General features: G+C 39.5%; 1 protein-coding gene across 3 annotated transcripts in view; it reads left to right on the top strand.

Annotated features, from left to right (window-relative positions):
- The window catches only part of PDS5A (PDS5 cohesin associated factor A), a 163412-nt gene that overhangs the window by 126886 nt on the left and 19148 nt on the right, over positions 1–17378 (top strand). For all 3 annotated transcript variants that reach the window (XM_045019338.1, XM_045019340.1, XM_045019339.1), the window contains exons 21-28: positions 987–1145; positions 3643–3711; positions 5801–5937; positions 7988–8111; positions 8385–8589; positions 9096–9210; positions 12922–13054; positions 13730–13849. In XM_045019338.1, coding sequence (XP_044875273.1) covers positions 987–1145; positions 3643–3711; positions 5801–5937; positions 7988–8111; positions 8385–8589; positions 9096–9210; positions 12922–13054; positions 13730–13849 — 1062 coding nt within the window. The remainder of the gene's footprint in view (positions 1–986; positions 1146–3642; positions 3712–5800; positions 5938–7987; positions 8112–8384; positions 8590–9095; positions 9211–12921; positions 13055–13729; positions 13850–17378) is intronic.

The raw sequence follows: 17378 nt of genomic DNA on the forward strand, positions 1-17378 counted from the left end.
TATAGCTGAGTTATCTGATTTTTTTTGGTCTTTAGCCACTGCACAAGGCCATGCATCCTAAAAATAGCTAATATGTTCAATGTCTGAGTAGTAGTTCTACTAAATAGGTTAGAATAGAATGGAATCATTTTATGTCTTGTGTAGTCCAGCTTGCTAACAAGGTGTGTTCTATATGAACTGTAATATCTAAACAAGAGGACTAATTTATAGGAGTGCTGAGCTCCTATTTACTACTTTGAGATCTTCGGTCCTCTAGAAAATGAAGCTACTTAATTAGACACAACTTCTGGTACCAATATTTGAAAATTTGGGCCTGAGCCATTTCACTTGGGATGCTATGAAAAATTCTATTGCTGATCTGACATTCATAGTAACGCACAAAACTTCCATTGGGTTGCAAGAAATGCAGAACCAGGTCTTGTCTATACAGGGACACTCAGGAAAGTTAACCTGAATTAACTAATGACTATTTAAGCTGCATTAAACCCATGTGGACACTCTCATTCAAAATTGAAATATACTTAATTTGGTTTAGCTTAACTCACCAAAGATAAATTGAAATAAGGACATTTTAATTCTGAATGAGGATGTCCACATGGGTTTACAGTGGTTTAACTACTGCACTTTCAGTTCATATCTAGAGTTAATTCAGATTAATTTTCCTGAGTGTCCCTTTGTATACAAGCCCTCAGGTCCCTAGTTAGTTGTTTAAAAAAAAAAAAAAAAAGGCCAATCTTTTATCACTAGTATAATTTCATACACTATAATTCTGTAATTAAGATAGCTATTTTCACTATCCTGTAAATTACAGCGGGAAATGTTTCATAGACAAAAAGTTGTCTTGGTTTCATGAAATGATGTCATTTGGGAGACAAGTGCAGTTAATCCGCAGTCCAGTAATGAAATAAATTAGTTCATTAAGCTGTTCAGGCATTCACACTCAACAATTTATCATTCATTTTTAATGGAAATTTTTCTTCCCCCAGCCTCTTAGTAGAAGTTTGAATGCTGATGTTCCAGAGCAACTTATAACTCCATTAGTCTCTTTGGGCCACATCTCTATGTTAGCTCCAGACCAGTTTGCTTCTCCAATGAAATCTGTGGTTGCAAATTTCATCGTGAAAGATCTCCTCATGAATGATAGGGTAAGATTTATTTTTTAAGTCCTTACTTTTCTATTTTTCTTATGATTGTGTCTCTGCAGGCTATTTAGCTGTTAAGTTTTTGTGATTAGGCCAGTGAACCCTTAATGTTCACTAAGGGTATGTCTACACTACGAAATTAGGTCGATTTAATAGAAGTCAATTTTTTTTAGAAATCGATTTGATACAGCCAATTGTGTGTGTCCCCACAAAGCGGATTAAGTTGGCGATGTGCGTTCCAGCAGTCTCTGCCACCCATTGGAATTCTGGGTTGAGCTCCCAATGCCTGATGGGGCAAAAATATTGTTGCGGGTGGTTCTGGGTACATGTCGTCAGGCCCCCCTCCCTTAATCCCTCCATGAAAGCAACAGCAAAAAATAGTTTCTCGCCTTTTTTCCTGGGTTACCCATGCAGACAACGTACCACGGCAAGCATGGAGCCCGCTCAGCTCACTGTCACTGTATGTCTCCTGGGTGCTGCTGGCAGACGCGGTACTGCAGTGCTACACAGCAGCATCCCCTTGCCTTTCCTTGCGGACGGCAGACAGTACAATATGACTGGTAGCCATCTTTGTCGTCCCATGGGTGCTCCTGGCCGACCTCAGTTAGGTTGGTCGGGGGCGCCTGGGCAGACATGGGTGTTCCTGGCCGGCCTCGGTGAGGTCGGTCGGAAACGCCTGGACAAAAATGGGAATGACTCCAGGTCATTCTCTTCTTTAAGTTTTGTCTAATGGAAATTCAGTCCTGCCTGGAATATCATGCCAGCTGGAGGCTTCTGCTTCACGCCGCTCTCCCAGTCAGCAGCACTGCACGGTCTCACCTACCCCTTGCTCCCATGGCTCATGAAGCCTGGACGGTAGTAAGGAGCAGTTCAGCTTTAGGCTGAGCAAGTGCATAATAGTGATAGAATGTGCCTTTGGACGTTTAAAAGTTCGCTGGCGCAGTTTACTGACTCGGTTAGACCTCAGCGAAACCAATATTCCTATAGTTATTACTGCTTGCTGTGTGCTCCACAATATCTGAGAGAGTAAGGGGGAGACGTTTATGGTGGGGTGGGAGGTTGAGGAAAATCGCCTGGCTGCTGATTACGCGCAGCCAGACAGTAGGGCGGTTAGAAGAGCACAGCAGGGTGCACTGTGCATCAGAGAAGCTTTGAAAAAGTTTCATGATTGGCCAGGCTACGGTGTGAAAGTTCTGTTTGTTTCTCCTTGATGAAAACCTGCCCCCTTGGTTCACTCTACTTCCCTGTAAGCCAACCGCCCTCCCCTCCCCCCTTTGATCTCCACTTGCAGAGACAATAAAGCATCGTTGTTTCAAATTCATGCATTCTTTATTAATTCATCACACAAATGGGAGGATAACTGCCAGGGTAGCCCGGGAGGGGTGGGGGAGAAGGGAAGCACAGGGGTGGGGTAGCTGTAGGGGCACCCCCTAGAATGGCATGCAGCTCATCATAGAAGCAGCATGTCTGGGGCTCTGACCTGGAGCGGCCGTTTGCCTCTCTGGTTCTTTGGTAGGCTTCACGCGGCACTGGTGCGGGTCCCTGTTATAACCTCTGTCTTTCATGCCCTTGGAGATTTTTTCAAATATTCCGGCATTTTGTCTTCTGGAACAGAGTTCGGATAGCATGGATTCATCTCCCCATAAAGTGATCAGATGCAATACCTCCCGTTCAGTCCATGCTGGATCTCTTTTGCGATTCTGGGACTCCATGGTCACCTGTGCTGATGAGCTCTGCATGGTCACCTGTGCTGGTCAGCTCGCTACGCTGGCCAAACAGGAAATGAAGTTCAAAAGTTTGCGGGGCTTTTTCTGTCTACCTGGCCAGTGCATCTGAGTTGAGAGTGCTGTCCAGAGCGGTCACAATGGAGCACTCTGGGATAGCTCCCGGAGGCCAATACTTTCGAATTGCATCCACACTACCCCAGATTTGACCTAGGAGGGTTGATTTCAGCACTAATCCCCTCGTCGGGGAGGAGTACAGAAATAGATTTTAAGAGCCCTTTAAGTCGACAAAAATGGCTTTGTTGGGTGGACGGGTGCAGGGTTAAATCGATCTAGCACTGCTAAATTGGACTTAAACTCGTAGTGTAGACCAGGGCTAAGGATATGTCTACACTGCCAAAAAAACCCTGCCGCACGAAGTCTCGGAGTCACAGGGTTCAGGCTGTGGGTCTAAAAATAGTAATGTAGACTTTCCCACTCAGTCTGGAGCCTGGACTCCGAAACCCAGCAAGTGGGGAGGGTCTTGGAGCCTGGGCTCCAGCCTGAGCAGGAACGTTTTAGCCCCGCAGTTCAAGCCCCATGAGCCCAGGTCTCTGACACTTGGTGCTGTGTGTTTTTCTTTGCAGTATAGTCATACCCTAAATGTCTAATATGTTGATTTGATATATGTAAAAAGATGGTACATATGGTAGTTAATCTAATCTTTACAATCTTTGATTTAATTTTTTACATTTTTGTTTGTGAATCCATCTTTAAACTTGTATAAATATCTGTAGTCAACAGGTGAGAAAAATGGGAAATTGTGGTCCCCAGATGAAGAGGTTTCCCCAGAAGTTCTAGCAAAGGTGAATATTTTTTTTGTATTAAGATGTGCACAATATTTGAAATAAGAGTTTAGTTACTTGATAGCATATCACTGACATCTCTAAACACTACCAATAGAGAATGTTAAAAGAAATATTACCAATTAATTTTGGTTACAGTTGTCTTTTAGAATAGCCTGAAAACGTATTAAATAGCTTAATTTCTGCTAAACTAAAATTGAGAGAGATAAGGTGGGGGAGGTCATATCTTTTATTGGACCAACTTCCGTTGGTCAGAGAGAGACAAGCTTTCAAGCTCCACAGAGCTCTTCTTCAGGTCTGGGAAAGGTACTATGATTGTCACAACTAAATACAAGGTCAAACAGATAGTTTAGCATAAGTAGTTAGCACATATTCTAAGGCAGGGATAGTCAATAGGCAGACCGGACTGCCAAATGTTTTTCATTGGACCGCAGGGGCAGAGGCGATGCGTGGTCACGTCCTTTCCCCCCATTTCTCCTGATGCCTCTGGAGGGTATGCCCAGGAGCGAGGAGGCAGCACCTGCCCCTAGCAGCAGTGCTTTCCATCAGCAGGGAAGGCGAAACAGTCTCATGTTGGGAGGAGGAGGAAAAGCTTAGGCACATGGAGAGTGCTTTCACAAACCAGAAGAAGAGCTTTGTGTAGCTCGAAAGCTTGTCTCTCTCACCAACAGAAGTTGGTCCAATAAAAAGAGATTTCCTCACCCACCATGTCACTCTAATATCCTGGGACTGACACAGCTAGAACAACGCTTCTTAAAACTAAAACTTTGTAACTGCTTATAGTATTGTAGCTTATGTGGCCATAGAAATACACACTGTTGCAATGTCAGTGGAAATTGTGCAGTTAGGTGTCCTGTCCTATCTTCTGGGTATTCCGTATTCTGAATGTTAAGCTTTACTTTGTTGTTATTTCAGCTTGGTCTGCCTATAGATTCAGTTTACAGGATACCTTTAGAATCAGAAGAACTAGTAATTTGAATCTCTGCATAAAACAGTGTGTGATGAACTCCTTTCACCCATTTTTACAGGATATTTAGTGTATACCTAATTATGACTAAGATTAAGATTCTGTCATGGGTATTTTTAATAAAAGTCAGGGACATGTTGTGGGTAATAAAAAAAAAAATGCATGGAAGCCCATGACCAGTCAACTTTTACTAAAAATACCCGGGAGGGGGAGAGAGACTAACAGTCGGAGCGCTGCTTGGGGCTGACCTCTGGCAGCTGTTTCTGTGGCAAGGGCTCGCTGCTGCTGCTTCAACCGTGGGACTGACCACTGCTCCGGCGGCCCCAGGCCTGACAGCTGCTCCAGCCCTGCCATTGTGAAAGAAGTCCCAGAAGGTCATGGAATCCATGCGCTCTCTGACAGAATCGTAGTTTTAATTATGACCATTTCAGAGGTGAATGTCTGGTTAATGGATAGCAATTTTTTTTATTGGTAGACTTTTTTGAGGTATAGGAAGTCCCTACATCTAACCCCATCTCTGTGTCTATGATATTTTCCATTTTCATGTAGTAAAATATAATCTATATTCCTCTGATTTGTTCTGTTCTCTTATAGGATTGTCTTTTTTGCTGCTGTTATCAAATGTTCTGTGGAATCATCCAGAAACCATTTTGCACCTTTTCATTTATTTCCACTCAACTTCTGTATCAAGTTCAACCTTTTCATCTTCACCTCCAAGGCTTTGGAAATTTCTCCCAATGTCTACAGAACATCTCTACTTTCTTACTATTCCACTTCAAAGTCTCTTCGCTTATCCCAATCCCCTTGTCTGTCTTCTCCCTCTATATCCTTCTTTCAGCTCATTTTTTCTTTCTTGCTGCATCCCCATCCCAATATGCCATGCGTTTATCCATTCTTTGCTTAAATACCTGCTTCTAAAACCCTTTTTCAAGCAAGGAACTACATCCACTTTTCCAGATGAATAAAAAGTTTACTACTTCATTCTTTTCCTTTTTAAAGTCTGCATTTTACTGAGCAGTAGCCTATTCAGATTATAATTTGATTACAGTAGATTCTGGTGTTTTATTTACCTTAGTTGCTATTAAAATTATCAATTTGTTTTCATGTGTTCATCTTTAATAGGTGCAAGCAATTAAACTTTTGGTACGCTGGCTCTTGGGTATGAAGAACAACCAGTCTAAATCTGCAAATTCAACACTCCGGTTATTATCAGCTATGTTGGTCAGTGAAGGAGACTTAACAGAACAGAAGAGAATCAGGTCAAATTATGTTCTTTTCTTTTTCAGACTCTTCCATCTATTTTGTTGTAGAATTTCAGTGAATTTTAGGAATTTAGGGTTTTTTCAATAGCTGAGGAAGGATTTTTGGCAGGATTTTACAAGGCGTGCAGAGAACAGGATAATGGGGCGATGTAAAACAGCTGGTCAGAGTATAATTATAGTTGCTGAATGGCATATATATATAAAAAGTATGTGTGTTGCTACCCCCAATCTAAATTTAATAGCAATCTAATTGGAACCCTGTAGACATCTTGATGCTTATTAGAAAAAGAATAAAAGACCTCTGGGAACATCTTTCCATTATTAGGATTGATTGATCAGTTTTAACATGTTTAAGACCCCGTCAGCTTCTGTTGGAGTTCCCAAGGATGGGATCACTTCACACCTCCAATCACATAGACCATAAATGGAGAAATGGAGGAAAGGGAAGGAAAACCCTGGAACAAAAATATTACAGATTCCACTCTTCCAGAATATTTTTTGTAATTTTGGTTTTTTGTAGTAACTAAGCTCTCATTTTTTTAAAAAAATATTAGCCCTTTTGATTGTGAAGAAACATTGATTAAAGAATACTCTGCACTTATGTAAAGCCTTCCTTTAAAGGATCTCAAAGACCTTTGCAAATATTAATTAATCTTGACAACATACTTTTGAGCTAGGATTCCTGTTTTATAGATGTGTTGTCTGGTGCCTTGTTTACTCAGCTAGTCATTACCAGAGATAGGAAATGGTGTCAGTGCATGGGTTCTATCTTAATTATGATGGTTACTTCTCCGTTAAGCCAGCCTTACAGAAATATATATTCAGACAGACAACAACAACAAAATGCTAGTTCCACCCCCTCAGTTAACTTCAAAGCCTAAATATACATTTCAATGTACATGGTAATTTTGAGGGGCTCTCTGATACCATGATTACATGCTCTATATAAAAGTCTAGATGGGATAAAACTATTTAAATTCATAAATTTGGAAATCTAAGTAACAAACTACAAATGTGATATCTTTCCTCCAGCCTAGAGGATAGCCATATGTGTACTTTTTACTGTTGCTAGAGGTTTCTGTTACAGAAGGTCCCATCTTGCCAGGAGATCCACATTGACAGACCCCCATTGACTTCAGCAGATTGGAATCCACCTTCATGATTTCTTTTCCCCCCAAGATCAGGACCTAAGTCATCATCAGGAGCTTGTAGAATGATAGGTTTGCCCTGGATCATTGCAGTCCAGTTCTGTAAAAGACTTGGAAGTGGAAACCAAAGACTTACAATTTGAGCATTTGGAACATTGTATGCCTAGACATTTATAACTTTTTAATGTAGAATTTAATGTTAGATGAGAAAAAGTTGTATGTTATAGAAAACCTTTATCTGATCATTTGGTTCTGGGATTCAGAGCCACCAATCCAGACGAACCTCTTTGATTTTTACTGAGCCCATCAATCAGTCTGCCAGTGACCAGATAATTTTGTTGGGAACTCCTTCCCTTTTATGGTAGTCCAAGTCTCCACTTTCTGTTGAGAGCTTCCTCTTCTTATTCAAGGGAAGAAAAGAATTGAAGGAAGTGAAAGTTGTCAGCAGGTGTGAGCAAGAACTGTTAAACTCTATAATCAACTAATATTGCTCTAGGATGAAAAGAGGAGTATTTTACTTACGAGCATATAATCTTCTGGAAAGTTACAGCAAACAAGTAACTAAAAAACCAAACCCTGGAAAATATCAATAATAAATACTAGATATTACACAGTGGAAAAAATAATATAAAAATGAAACCTGCAGTGTCAGCCTTTTGGAGTCAGTATAGCAGATGATGCCATGAAAATCAAAGAAACTTAAACTAATTGATTCTTTGAACTTCTTATCAAACTGAAATAATATTTTAAGGAGAAAAGAGTCATCTTCATATGATTTCTTCCCAGCTGGGTTACAGAGGTTCTTATTCACAATTTTTTAATTGAGTGGTTTTGTAAAAGAAGGAAAAAATATACATAAAAAAATTGAATATAATGATTTTTCTTTTATGTTTTTATAGTAAATCAGATATGTCTCGTCTTCGACTGGCTGCTGGTAGTGCTATAATGAAGCTTGCACAGGAACCTTGTTACCATGAAATAATTACCCCAGAGCAGTTCCAGCTCTGTGCACTTGTCATTAATGTAAGTAACTGCTCTTGAATTATGAAGTGATGGTTAACAAGACTATATCGCATCCTCACCACAGAGCTCTTGCTGATGCTAAGATGTGATGTTTCCCTTTCTGCAGTGCAGCTTTAAAAAAAAAAAAAAAAGTTCTGAACACTTCAAATATCACATTATGTCTAGTCATCTTTTTAAAGTATGTCCCCTTACTACCCAGGTTTAGATTTTTTTGTTATGTTTAAGGGACTAAGATTTTTGTAGTTGTACTGTTTTGTGTTTTTGCTACTACAGGACGAGTGTTATCAAGTGAGACAGATATTTGCTCAGAAGCTGCACAAGGCACTTGTGAAGTTACTGCTCCCATTGGAATACATGGCAATCTTTGCCTTGTGTGCCAAAGACCCTGTGAAAGAGAGAAGAGCACATGCCAGACAGTGTTTGCTCAAAAATATCAGTATACGAAGAGAGTATATTAAGCAGAACCCTATGGCTAATGGTGAGTACTGTGGTAAAATGTATTCGAAGTGTAAACTTTGAAGACTAAACTTTATGAGAAGCTTTTAAAAAATTAAGTAAATGATCTTGTCTAGCATTTTGCACAAAAGTATGTTTTCCTAGTGATTTTTTTTTTCCTGGTTCTTATGGAGCTAGAGCAACAAATGTAATTAACTTATTTTATCTAGCAGTTCCCTTATCCTCTTTATAAAGTATTTATATTTTTGAATACAAGTTGTTACCTTTTTAGTTATTAAGATATCTGTTCAAATCAGTTTTTTTGTCTACAAAAATAAAACTGTCAAGTTCTGATTTGTTTGGTTTTTCTTTTTGTAATAAGATGAAATAGCTTTACGGTATTCTTGATGTATTAAAACTTGCAAGCTAATATGTGGATGTATCAAAACTTAGCATTGCATATTCATATAAAAACAAATTAACTGAAATTCTGGTATTCTTATTCTTTCTGCATGTATATTTAAGTTGCTTATATGTTTATTATTCCAGAAAAGCTGTTATCTCTTCTGCCTGAATATGTGGTACCATATATGATTCATTTACTGGCGCATGATCCAGATTTCACAAAACCTCAGGATGTTGATCAGCTTCGTGATATCAAAGAGTAAGTGTCAAGTCAGTCCAGAATAGTTCAGACTAGAATAAATTTTCTGTGTTTGAAAATTTGAAGATGAAGCCATCACTCTTATGAAGGAGAACTATCATTAAAGGCATTCTATAGATCTGTTTTCTTAGAAGCGAATAACTGATCTTGGAATGAAAGCAACAGCTATCTGTTCAGCACTGTGTTCTGAAAGCTGAAATCGCAAAAGACGTTTCTTCACAAGTATAATAAATTAATAAATGTTTTAAATTTTTTAAATGAAATCGATCATTTTAGATCTACTCACTCAGACATATTTAATCCCTGGAAAATGATACAAACACAGCCATCTTCAGTGCACAGTGTTACAGACTGTAGATAACTTTTTATGCTGCTTGAAGAACTCTGCTTTGTAGAAACTGAATGTTTTGTAATAGGACATTGATTGTTCTGATTCTCAGTTCTATTTCACAGTATTCTGTTTCCTAGGAGTATTTGTAGTATTCCCAAAAAAGTTGACACCTTTAGAGTTACTATGTAATGTGCATGAAAATATTTATAATTTTTAAATACCAATTTTTTAATTGTACATACAAAATTGTTATTAATTTTACTAGGTGTCTGACACTTAAATTGAGAAAAATGATGACACTGGGAGATTGATGCTATTTCATCCTTAACTTACACAGTTGTGTGTGTCTATGTGTAACTTACTAGCATGTTATGGTAGGATCACCGATTGCCCTGAGATTCCTGCTGTACTTCAATAAGGCAGGCTGACTGCATCTTAGTATTGTTAGCATAATTTGTTATACCTCATGACCCCATTTATCATTTTCACTGGTTCCTACTCTGTGCCTTCTGCATCATCCCATATACCTGAAATAGCGTTTTTGTTTCTTTAGAAATATATCCTGTATCTTTGAAATACACCATGCTTCCTCTGTCTCTCTTCAAGGAACTTTTCAAAACGCACACATCCCATTAAATATTCCAGCTCTAGTGGCTGCTCCCCGCACCCCTGTGGGTACGTTTTGCTTTTCCCTTGTGTTTTCATTTTGTGCCTTGAGACTTTAAGACCTTTAGGACAAAGGCCAGTTATCTTTCTGGCACTGACCACCTACTGTACAGCATGGTATAACTATATGGTGCTATAGAAATAATAAAAAGCAATAAATGACTAGTATAAATAGCCCAATCCACCCATTTCCTCTTCAGTCTTTTTTGCATCTTTCACCTAGACATGTGTAGGGTGCCTCAGTCTAAACTTGACTTCTGAGTTGCCTGACTCCCCTCTGTGTAGAAAGCAGAGGCAGCTGAAGACTGTCCTACCACAAGCTCTGCTTTTTATCCACGACTTGCCTGTCTCTGGCAGTAGCTGAAAGCACTCCCACTTTCTGGAATGTACTTTGTCACCAAAGATCCTGAATAATAGTGAAGGTTTTAATTACTGGCTGTTAAATTAATACTCCCTTGGAGGAGTATTTTTAGTGCACAAAGCTTTTCTAGGACTCCCTCTTGGAGCACGCTTATGTGAATTCTCTTCCCACACAGTTCCTCAGAGTGTCTGAACAAAAAAAGTGACCACTCCAAAAAAAAGAAAAAATCCATTCTTCTTTGAGTACCTATGGGTACTCCACTTAAGGTGGGAATGTGCCCCACGTGCCTTGGATTGGACACTTTTGGTACCAGTGCCCATTTAATCTGCACATGCGTCCTAGCTATATACCTGTACCGAGGGTATATAGGACTGAGACAGACAAATCACCCTCAGTTCCTTCTCAACCACTTCAACCTGAGAGAGAGTGTCTAGTGTTGCCTGGTTCTTTAGCTAGCTTACTCTTTCTTAGTTTTAGTTAGTTAATTAGGTTAGCAACAAGGTGTTTTTTGGTTTTTTTTAGTTGTCTTGTTTTTCCCCCCAGAAACGCCTAACCTCTTCTTTTCTCCTCCTCATCAGTCACCCAGGCTATCTCCTTCCCTTTGAAGGTACATTTTCTTCCTTGGGACCTACTTAAATTATGAGGGTGTAAACTCTGCCTCACTTGATTGGAGTCTTTCCCAGTTAGTGGCAGCCATTCTCACTGTATCACTGTTTAGAGAATACTCACATTCTATCAATATGCAAGATAGGCTCAATGTTCAAGAGTAGGTCTAGGAAGAATAGGGAGAGTCTGTGTATGTGCGTGTATATGTCTCTCACACACACTCTGTCTCTTTCACACTCACCTCCCAACACATACTTGTATTATTGTTGTTGGTACTTTTTGGTACTTCCTGCAATGCACATCTTCATAATTTTTATTTCTCTTACACTGAAATTTAATTCTTTGAGTAGTGAGTTCTAAAATGCCTAATCTGTCCTGTCTGAAGTAATTATTCCTATGGTAACTTTTAAAAAATATATATTCTGGGTTCTAGTCATGACTGTGGGAGAGGAGTGTTGGATAGGGGCTAATGCAGAGGTTACTAGATGGATAGGCAAGCACTCTAATTTGGCTTGTTTATTCTGAAAGGCAATGTAGCTGAGACTTGGGTCTACCATATTATAAAACTAGGTTCTATTTTCATCCCTTCCGGATGTTACCTTGTGCAGCCCCTCGGTTAACTTATTTTTAAATTGCTGAGGGAGGCATTGGTGCTTGCCTGCCTTCTAGTGTAAGAGTAAGAAGCATTGTTCAATAATAAGGCTTGTGAAAGGCTTCTTGGCTATCAGATCAGTGCACTTTTCCCTAGGGTACTTTGTCTGACAGTGTCTCTCTGTCACCTCTGTGGAATAGTACCTATGTTTGTGGTACAATGGAACAGGCAGCTGGATTCAACCAAAATGTGAGACATCTGTCTTGGTATCTGTCTCCATTATTGGGAGCATCTTCAGGGTGGTGGAACAATTTTTAGAGTCAGAGTGCTAAAAACCATTGAATAGAACTGTAAACCCTGAATATGATGAGAAACGTGTATTTGCTTGCTATTACTACTTCAAGCCAGGTTGCTGCCAGACCCCCAGCACCAGTAGTTCCAGTGCACCTGGTTTGCTTGTTACGTCAGCTCTCTGTTAAATATCCTTTCTTTTGCATGATAGCAATAAAAGGATATATACAACAAGGAGAAATTGTCAGTAATCCATCTTCTTTCTTCCCTTCATTTACTCTGATTTTTTTTTATTTTGTGAGGTTAGCTCATGAAAGTGAACTAAGTAAGGAGAAAGTGAATGAATTGGACTTTTTATATAGGCCTTGATTGAGTCTTTTCCACACAATTACCATAAAATTAATTTTTCATGCTTGTTTAGTCTAGAGTTCACTCAGGGCTTGATCCAAAGCCCATTAAAGTCAATCCAGAATAGTTAGTTAATTTTGTGGCACAGGTATTTCAGTGTAGTTTCAAGTTAACTTGACATTTTAAGATCTGTAAATATATATATATATGTGTGTTCTAAACTGGGTTGGTGGTATTAAAAGACCTGTAAATTCAAGCATGAACCACACACAGAATTTAAAACATATATGCCATTTACAGATTTTAAAATGTCAAGTTTACTTTAAACTATACTGAAATACCCCTGTGCCCCCCCTCCCCCACATATATATGTATAAGGTTTAACCACAGTTTCTTAAGACTCTGCTGTTATAGCTGATAGATCTAATAGAATGTTTTTAAAGATGTTGCTATTCCTGCTCCACACATGGAGATCACAATATCAAACATGGTATTTAGTTACTTGTGTTTCATTAGGTGCCTGTGGTTCATGCTTGAAGTTTTAATGACAAAGAATGAGAACAACAGCCATGCCTTCATGAAAAAGATGGCAGAAAACATCAAGCTTACCCGGGATGCTCAGTCTCCTGATGAGCCTAAGGCCAATGAAGTAAGAAATATGATTCACTTGGGGAGTGGTGATTGAGAGCAGAAAGGTTTCACAATCAGATGTACAACGAGACACACAAAATGTTAGAAAGCATAAAACCAGAAATGTTTGTTGTCCTCTAGAGAGAACTTTAGTTGTAAGCAATGTACATATGTTACATATCTCCAGCTTTGAAAAAAACTGTTGATTTTAGCAGTGCACAGCAGTCAGCTAAATTGAATAAATTGCATTTGTTAAATATTGTCTCCTATTCAGTGTTAATTGTTTCACTACAGCCCTGAACTTTTAGTTGCATGTAGATGTTATACAGTTTCTTCTCTTAGGGGAAATAATTTAACATGTATAACTACTATGACTGTCTACCATTGGAGTAAGAAACTTGTTGGTGTGTTTGAATGAGCAACAGCCATCAGATGTGCATTTATATGTCTAAGGTATTTTTCATTATTCATTCAGAAGTATTTTATAGAAAATAAACTGGGAACTACAGAGAGGGGCAAGGTGTGATGAGCGAAGCATGCTGTTAATTCTTTAAGTGTAAATTAATATGTTCTTAATAGCTGATACAGAATTATTTTTGCTCATTGATTATACAATTTAAGAGTACATTCTTGCTATTCTTACGAAAATTATAAATAATATCTAAAACACACTTTCTCTTTTTTTTCCCCTCAGAAACTCTATACAGTATGTGATGTAGCACTGTGTGTAATCAACAGCAAGAGTGCTTTATGTAATGCAGATTCACCAAAGGACCCCGTATTGCCAACCAAATTTTTTACGCAACCTGAAAAGGTAATTTTGTTAATTCATTTTCTGGGAGGAGTAATACAAATACTTTGTGACTTAACTTTCAAGGCTATATCATAATCTAAAATACAGAGTTGGGAGAAAAGCTTGTTGTTTATTATAAAAAGTATCTGCTTATATAGCACAAATTGTATGCTAAGCCATCTGTCCATCTTGAGTAGATGCAGCTAAAGTTGTTCGTTACCAGGTGATAGTTATTTAAAATACTGATGTTTTAACTGACATTGACAGGACATTGTATTAAGGAGTTTTGCTCCTGCCAGGAAGGAGAAATGAAAAAGCCAAAACACGAAGAGAAAGAAATGGAATGCAAAGCTGGCAAAAAAGTATAGAGAGAAAACTGATAGATCAGTGATTACATTTTAAAACATCCTACATATATTTAATTCTGATAATTGTTTGTCATAGTGCATTTACTTTTTTTTTTAAATCCTTTTAATATAATCTTTAGCCTCTTACATAAGAACATAAGAACGGCCGTACCGGGTCAGACCAAAGGTCCATCTAGCCCAGTATCCTGTCTACCGACAGTGGCCAATGCCAGGTGCCCCAGAGGGAGTGAACCTAACAGGCAATGATCAAGTGATCTCTCTCCTGCCATCCATCTCCATCCTCTTACAAACAGAGGCTAGGGACACCATTCCTTACCCATCCTGGCTAATAGCCGTTAATGGACTTAACCACCATGAATTTATCCAGTTCCCTTTTAAACACTGTTATAGTCCTAGCCTTCACAACCTCCTCAGGTAAGGAGTTCCACAAGTTGACTGTGCGCTATGTGAAGAAGAACTTCCTTTTATTTCTTTTAAACCTGCTGCCTATTAATGTCATTTGGTGACCCCTAGTTCTTGTATTATGGGAATAAGTAAATAACTTCTCCTTATCCACTTTCTCAACATCACTCATGATTTTATATACCTCTATCATATCCCCCCCCTTAATCTCCTCTTTTCCAAGCTGAAGAGTCCTAGCCTCTTTAATCTTTCCTCATATGGGACCCTCTCCAAACCCCTAGTCATTTTAGTTGCCCTTTTCTGAGCCTTTTCTAGTGCCAGTATATCTTTTTTTGAGATGAGGAGACCACATCTGAACGCAGTATTCGAGATGTGGGCGTACCATTGATTTATATAAAGGCAATAATATATTCTCAGTCTTATTCTCTATCCCCTTTTTAATGATTCCTAACATCCTGTTTGCTTTTTTGACTGCCTCAGCACACTGCGTGGACATCTTCAGAGAACTATCCACGATGACTCCAAGATCTTTTTCCTGACTCGTTTTAGCTAAATTAGCCCCCATCATATTGTATGTATAGTTGGGGTTATTTTTTCCAATGTACATTACTTTACATTTATCCACATTAAATTTCATTTGCCATTTTGTTGCCCAATCACTTAGTTTTGTGAGATCTTTTTGAAGTTCTTCATAGTCTGCTTTGGTCTTAACCATCTTGAGCAGTTTAGTATCATCTGCAAACTTTGCCACCTCACTGTTTACCCCTTTCTCCAGATCATTTATGGACAAGTTGAATAGGATTGTTCCTAGGACTGATCCTTGGGGGACACCAAGGATTTACCCCTCTCCATTCTGAGAATTTACCATTAATTCCTACCCTTTGTTCCCTGTCTTTTAACCAGTTCTCCATGAAAGGACTTTCCCTTTTATCCCATAACAGCTTAATTTATGTAAGAGCCTTTGGTGAGGGACCTTGTCAAAGGCTTTCTGGAAATCTAAGTATAGTATGTCCACCGGATTCCCCTTGTCCACATGTTTGTTGACCCCTTCAAAGAACTGTAATAGATTAGTAAGACACGATTTCCCTTTACAGAAACCATGTTGACTATTGCTCAACAGTTTGTTTTTCTATGTGTCTGACAATTTTATTCTTAACTATTGTTTTGACTAATTTGCCTGGTACCGAACGTTAGACTTACCGGTCTGTAATTGCCGGGATCACCTCTAGAGCCCTTTTTAAATATTGGCGTTACATTAGCTAACTTCCAGTCATTGGGTACCGAAGCTGATTTAAAGGACAGGTTACAAACCATAGTTAATAGTTTCGCAGCTTCACATTTGAGTTCTTTCAGAACTCTTGGGTGAATGCCATCTGGTCCCGGTGACTTGTTAATGTTGAGTTTATCAATTAATTCCAAAACCTCCTCTAGTGAAACTTCAGTCTGTGACAGTTCCTCAGATTTGTCACCTACAAAAGCCGGCTCAGGTTTGGGAATCTCCCTAACATCCTCAGCCGTGAAGACTGAAGCAAAGAATCCATTTAGTTCCTCTGCAATGACTTTATCATCTTTAAGCACTCCTTTTGTATCTCGATCATCAAGGGGCCCCACTGGTTGTTTAGCAGGCTTTCTGCTTCTGATGTACTTAAAAAACATTTTGCTATTACCTGTTTGAGTTTTTGGCTAGCCGTTCTTCAAACTCCTCTTTGGCTTTTTTTTATTACACTCTTGCACTTAATTTGGCAGTGTTTATGCTCCTTTCTATTTGCCTCACTAGGATTTGATTTCCACTTTTTAAAGGAAGTCTTCTTATCTCTCACTGCTTCTTTTACATGTTGATTAAGCCACGGTTCTTTTACTGTGTTTTTTAATTTGGGGTATACATTGAAGTTGGGCCTCTATTATGGTGTCTTTAAAAAGTGTCCATGCAGCTTGCAGGGATTTCACTTTAGTCACTGTACCTTTTAACTTTTGTTTAACTAACCCCCTCATTTTTGCGTAGTTCCCCCTTTTGAAATTAAATGTTGGGCTGTTGAGATGTTCTTCCCACCACAGGGATGTTGAATGCTATTGTATTATGGTCACTATTTCCAAGCGGTCCTGTTATAGTTACCTCTTAGGATGTAAGATTTCCTTGGGTAACCTCATTGTCACCAGTAGAACCCCATATCACACTATCATACTCAAGAAATTGCTAAAGTAGAGCCAAATGAATTCTACAGGATAGATTTTAATTTCTGGTTATGCAAGAGAATACATTTCCAGTATCATAAACAGAGACCCCTTCCAGAGGCTGATATTTCAAAAGTTAAATGATGTAACTTGGCAGTTTACTTGCACCATTATGGGGTATCAAATATTATAGTGATGCAGGCCAAGTGAGCACGTAGATCAGGGGTGGGCAAACTTTTGGGCCTGAGGGCTGCATCGGGTTTTGTAAATTGTATGGAGGGCCGGTTAGGGGAGGGGATCGTGGCCCGACCCCCACCTCCTATCTGCCCCACCTCCCAGGACTACTGCCCCATCCAACCCCCCCGTTCCCTGACACCCCCCCGGGACCCCTGCCCCATCCACACCCCTGCTCCCTGTCCCTTGACCACCCCCAGACCCCCGCCCCCTGACCACCACCCCAAACTCCCCTGCCCTCTATCCAATCCCCCTCCCCCCACTCCGTGCCTCCTTTCCGCGCTGCCTGGCGCACCGGTGGCTGGCGGTGCTACTGCTGTGCCACCCGGCTGGAGCCAGCCACACCGCCACCACCACGCAGCATGGAGACCAGG

The sequence above is a fragment of the Mauremys mutica genome, chromosome 5 (assembly GCF_020497125.1).
Source record: "Mauremys mutica isolate MM-2020 ecotype Southern chromosome 5, ASM2049712v1, whole genome shotgun sequence".
Lineage (NCBI taxonomy): Eukaryota > Metazoa > Chordata > Testudines > Geoemydidae > Mauremys > Mauremys mutica.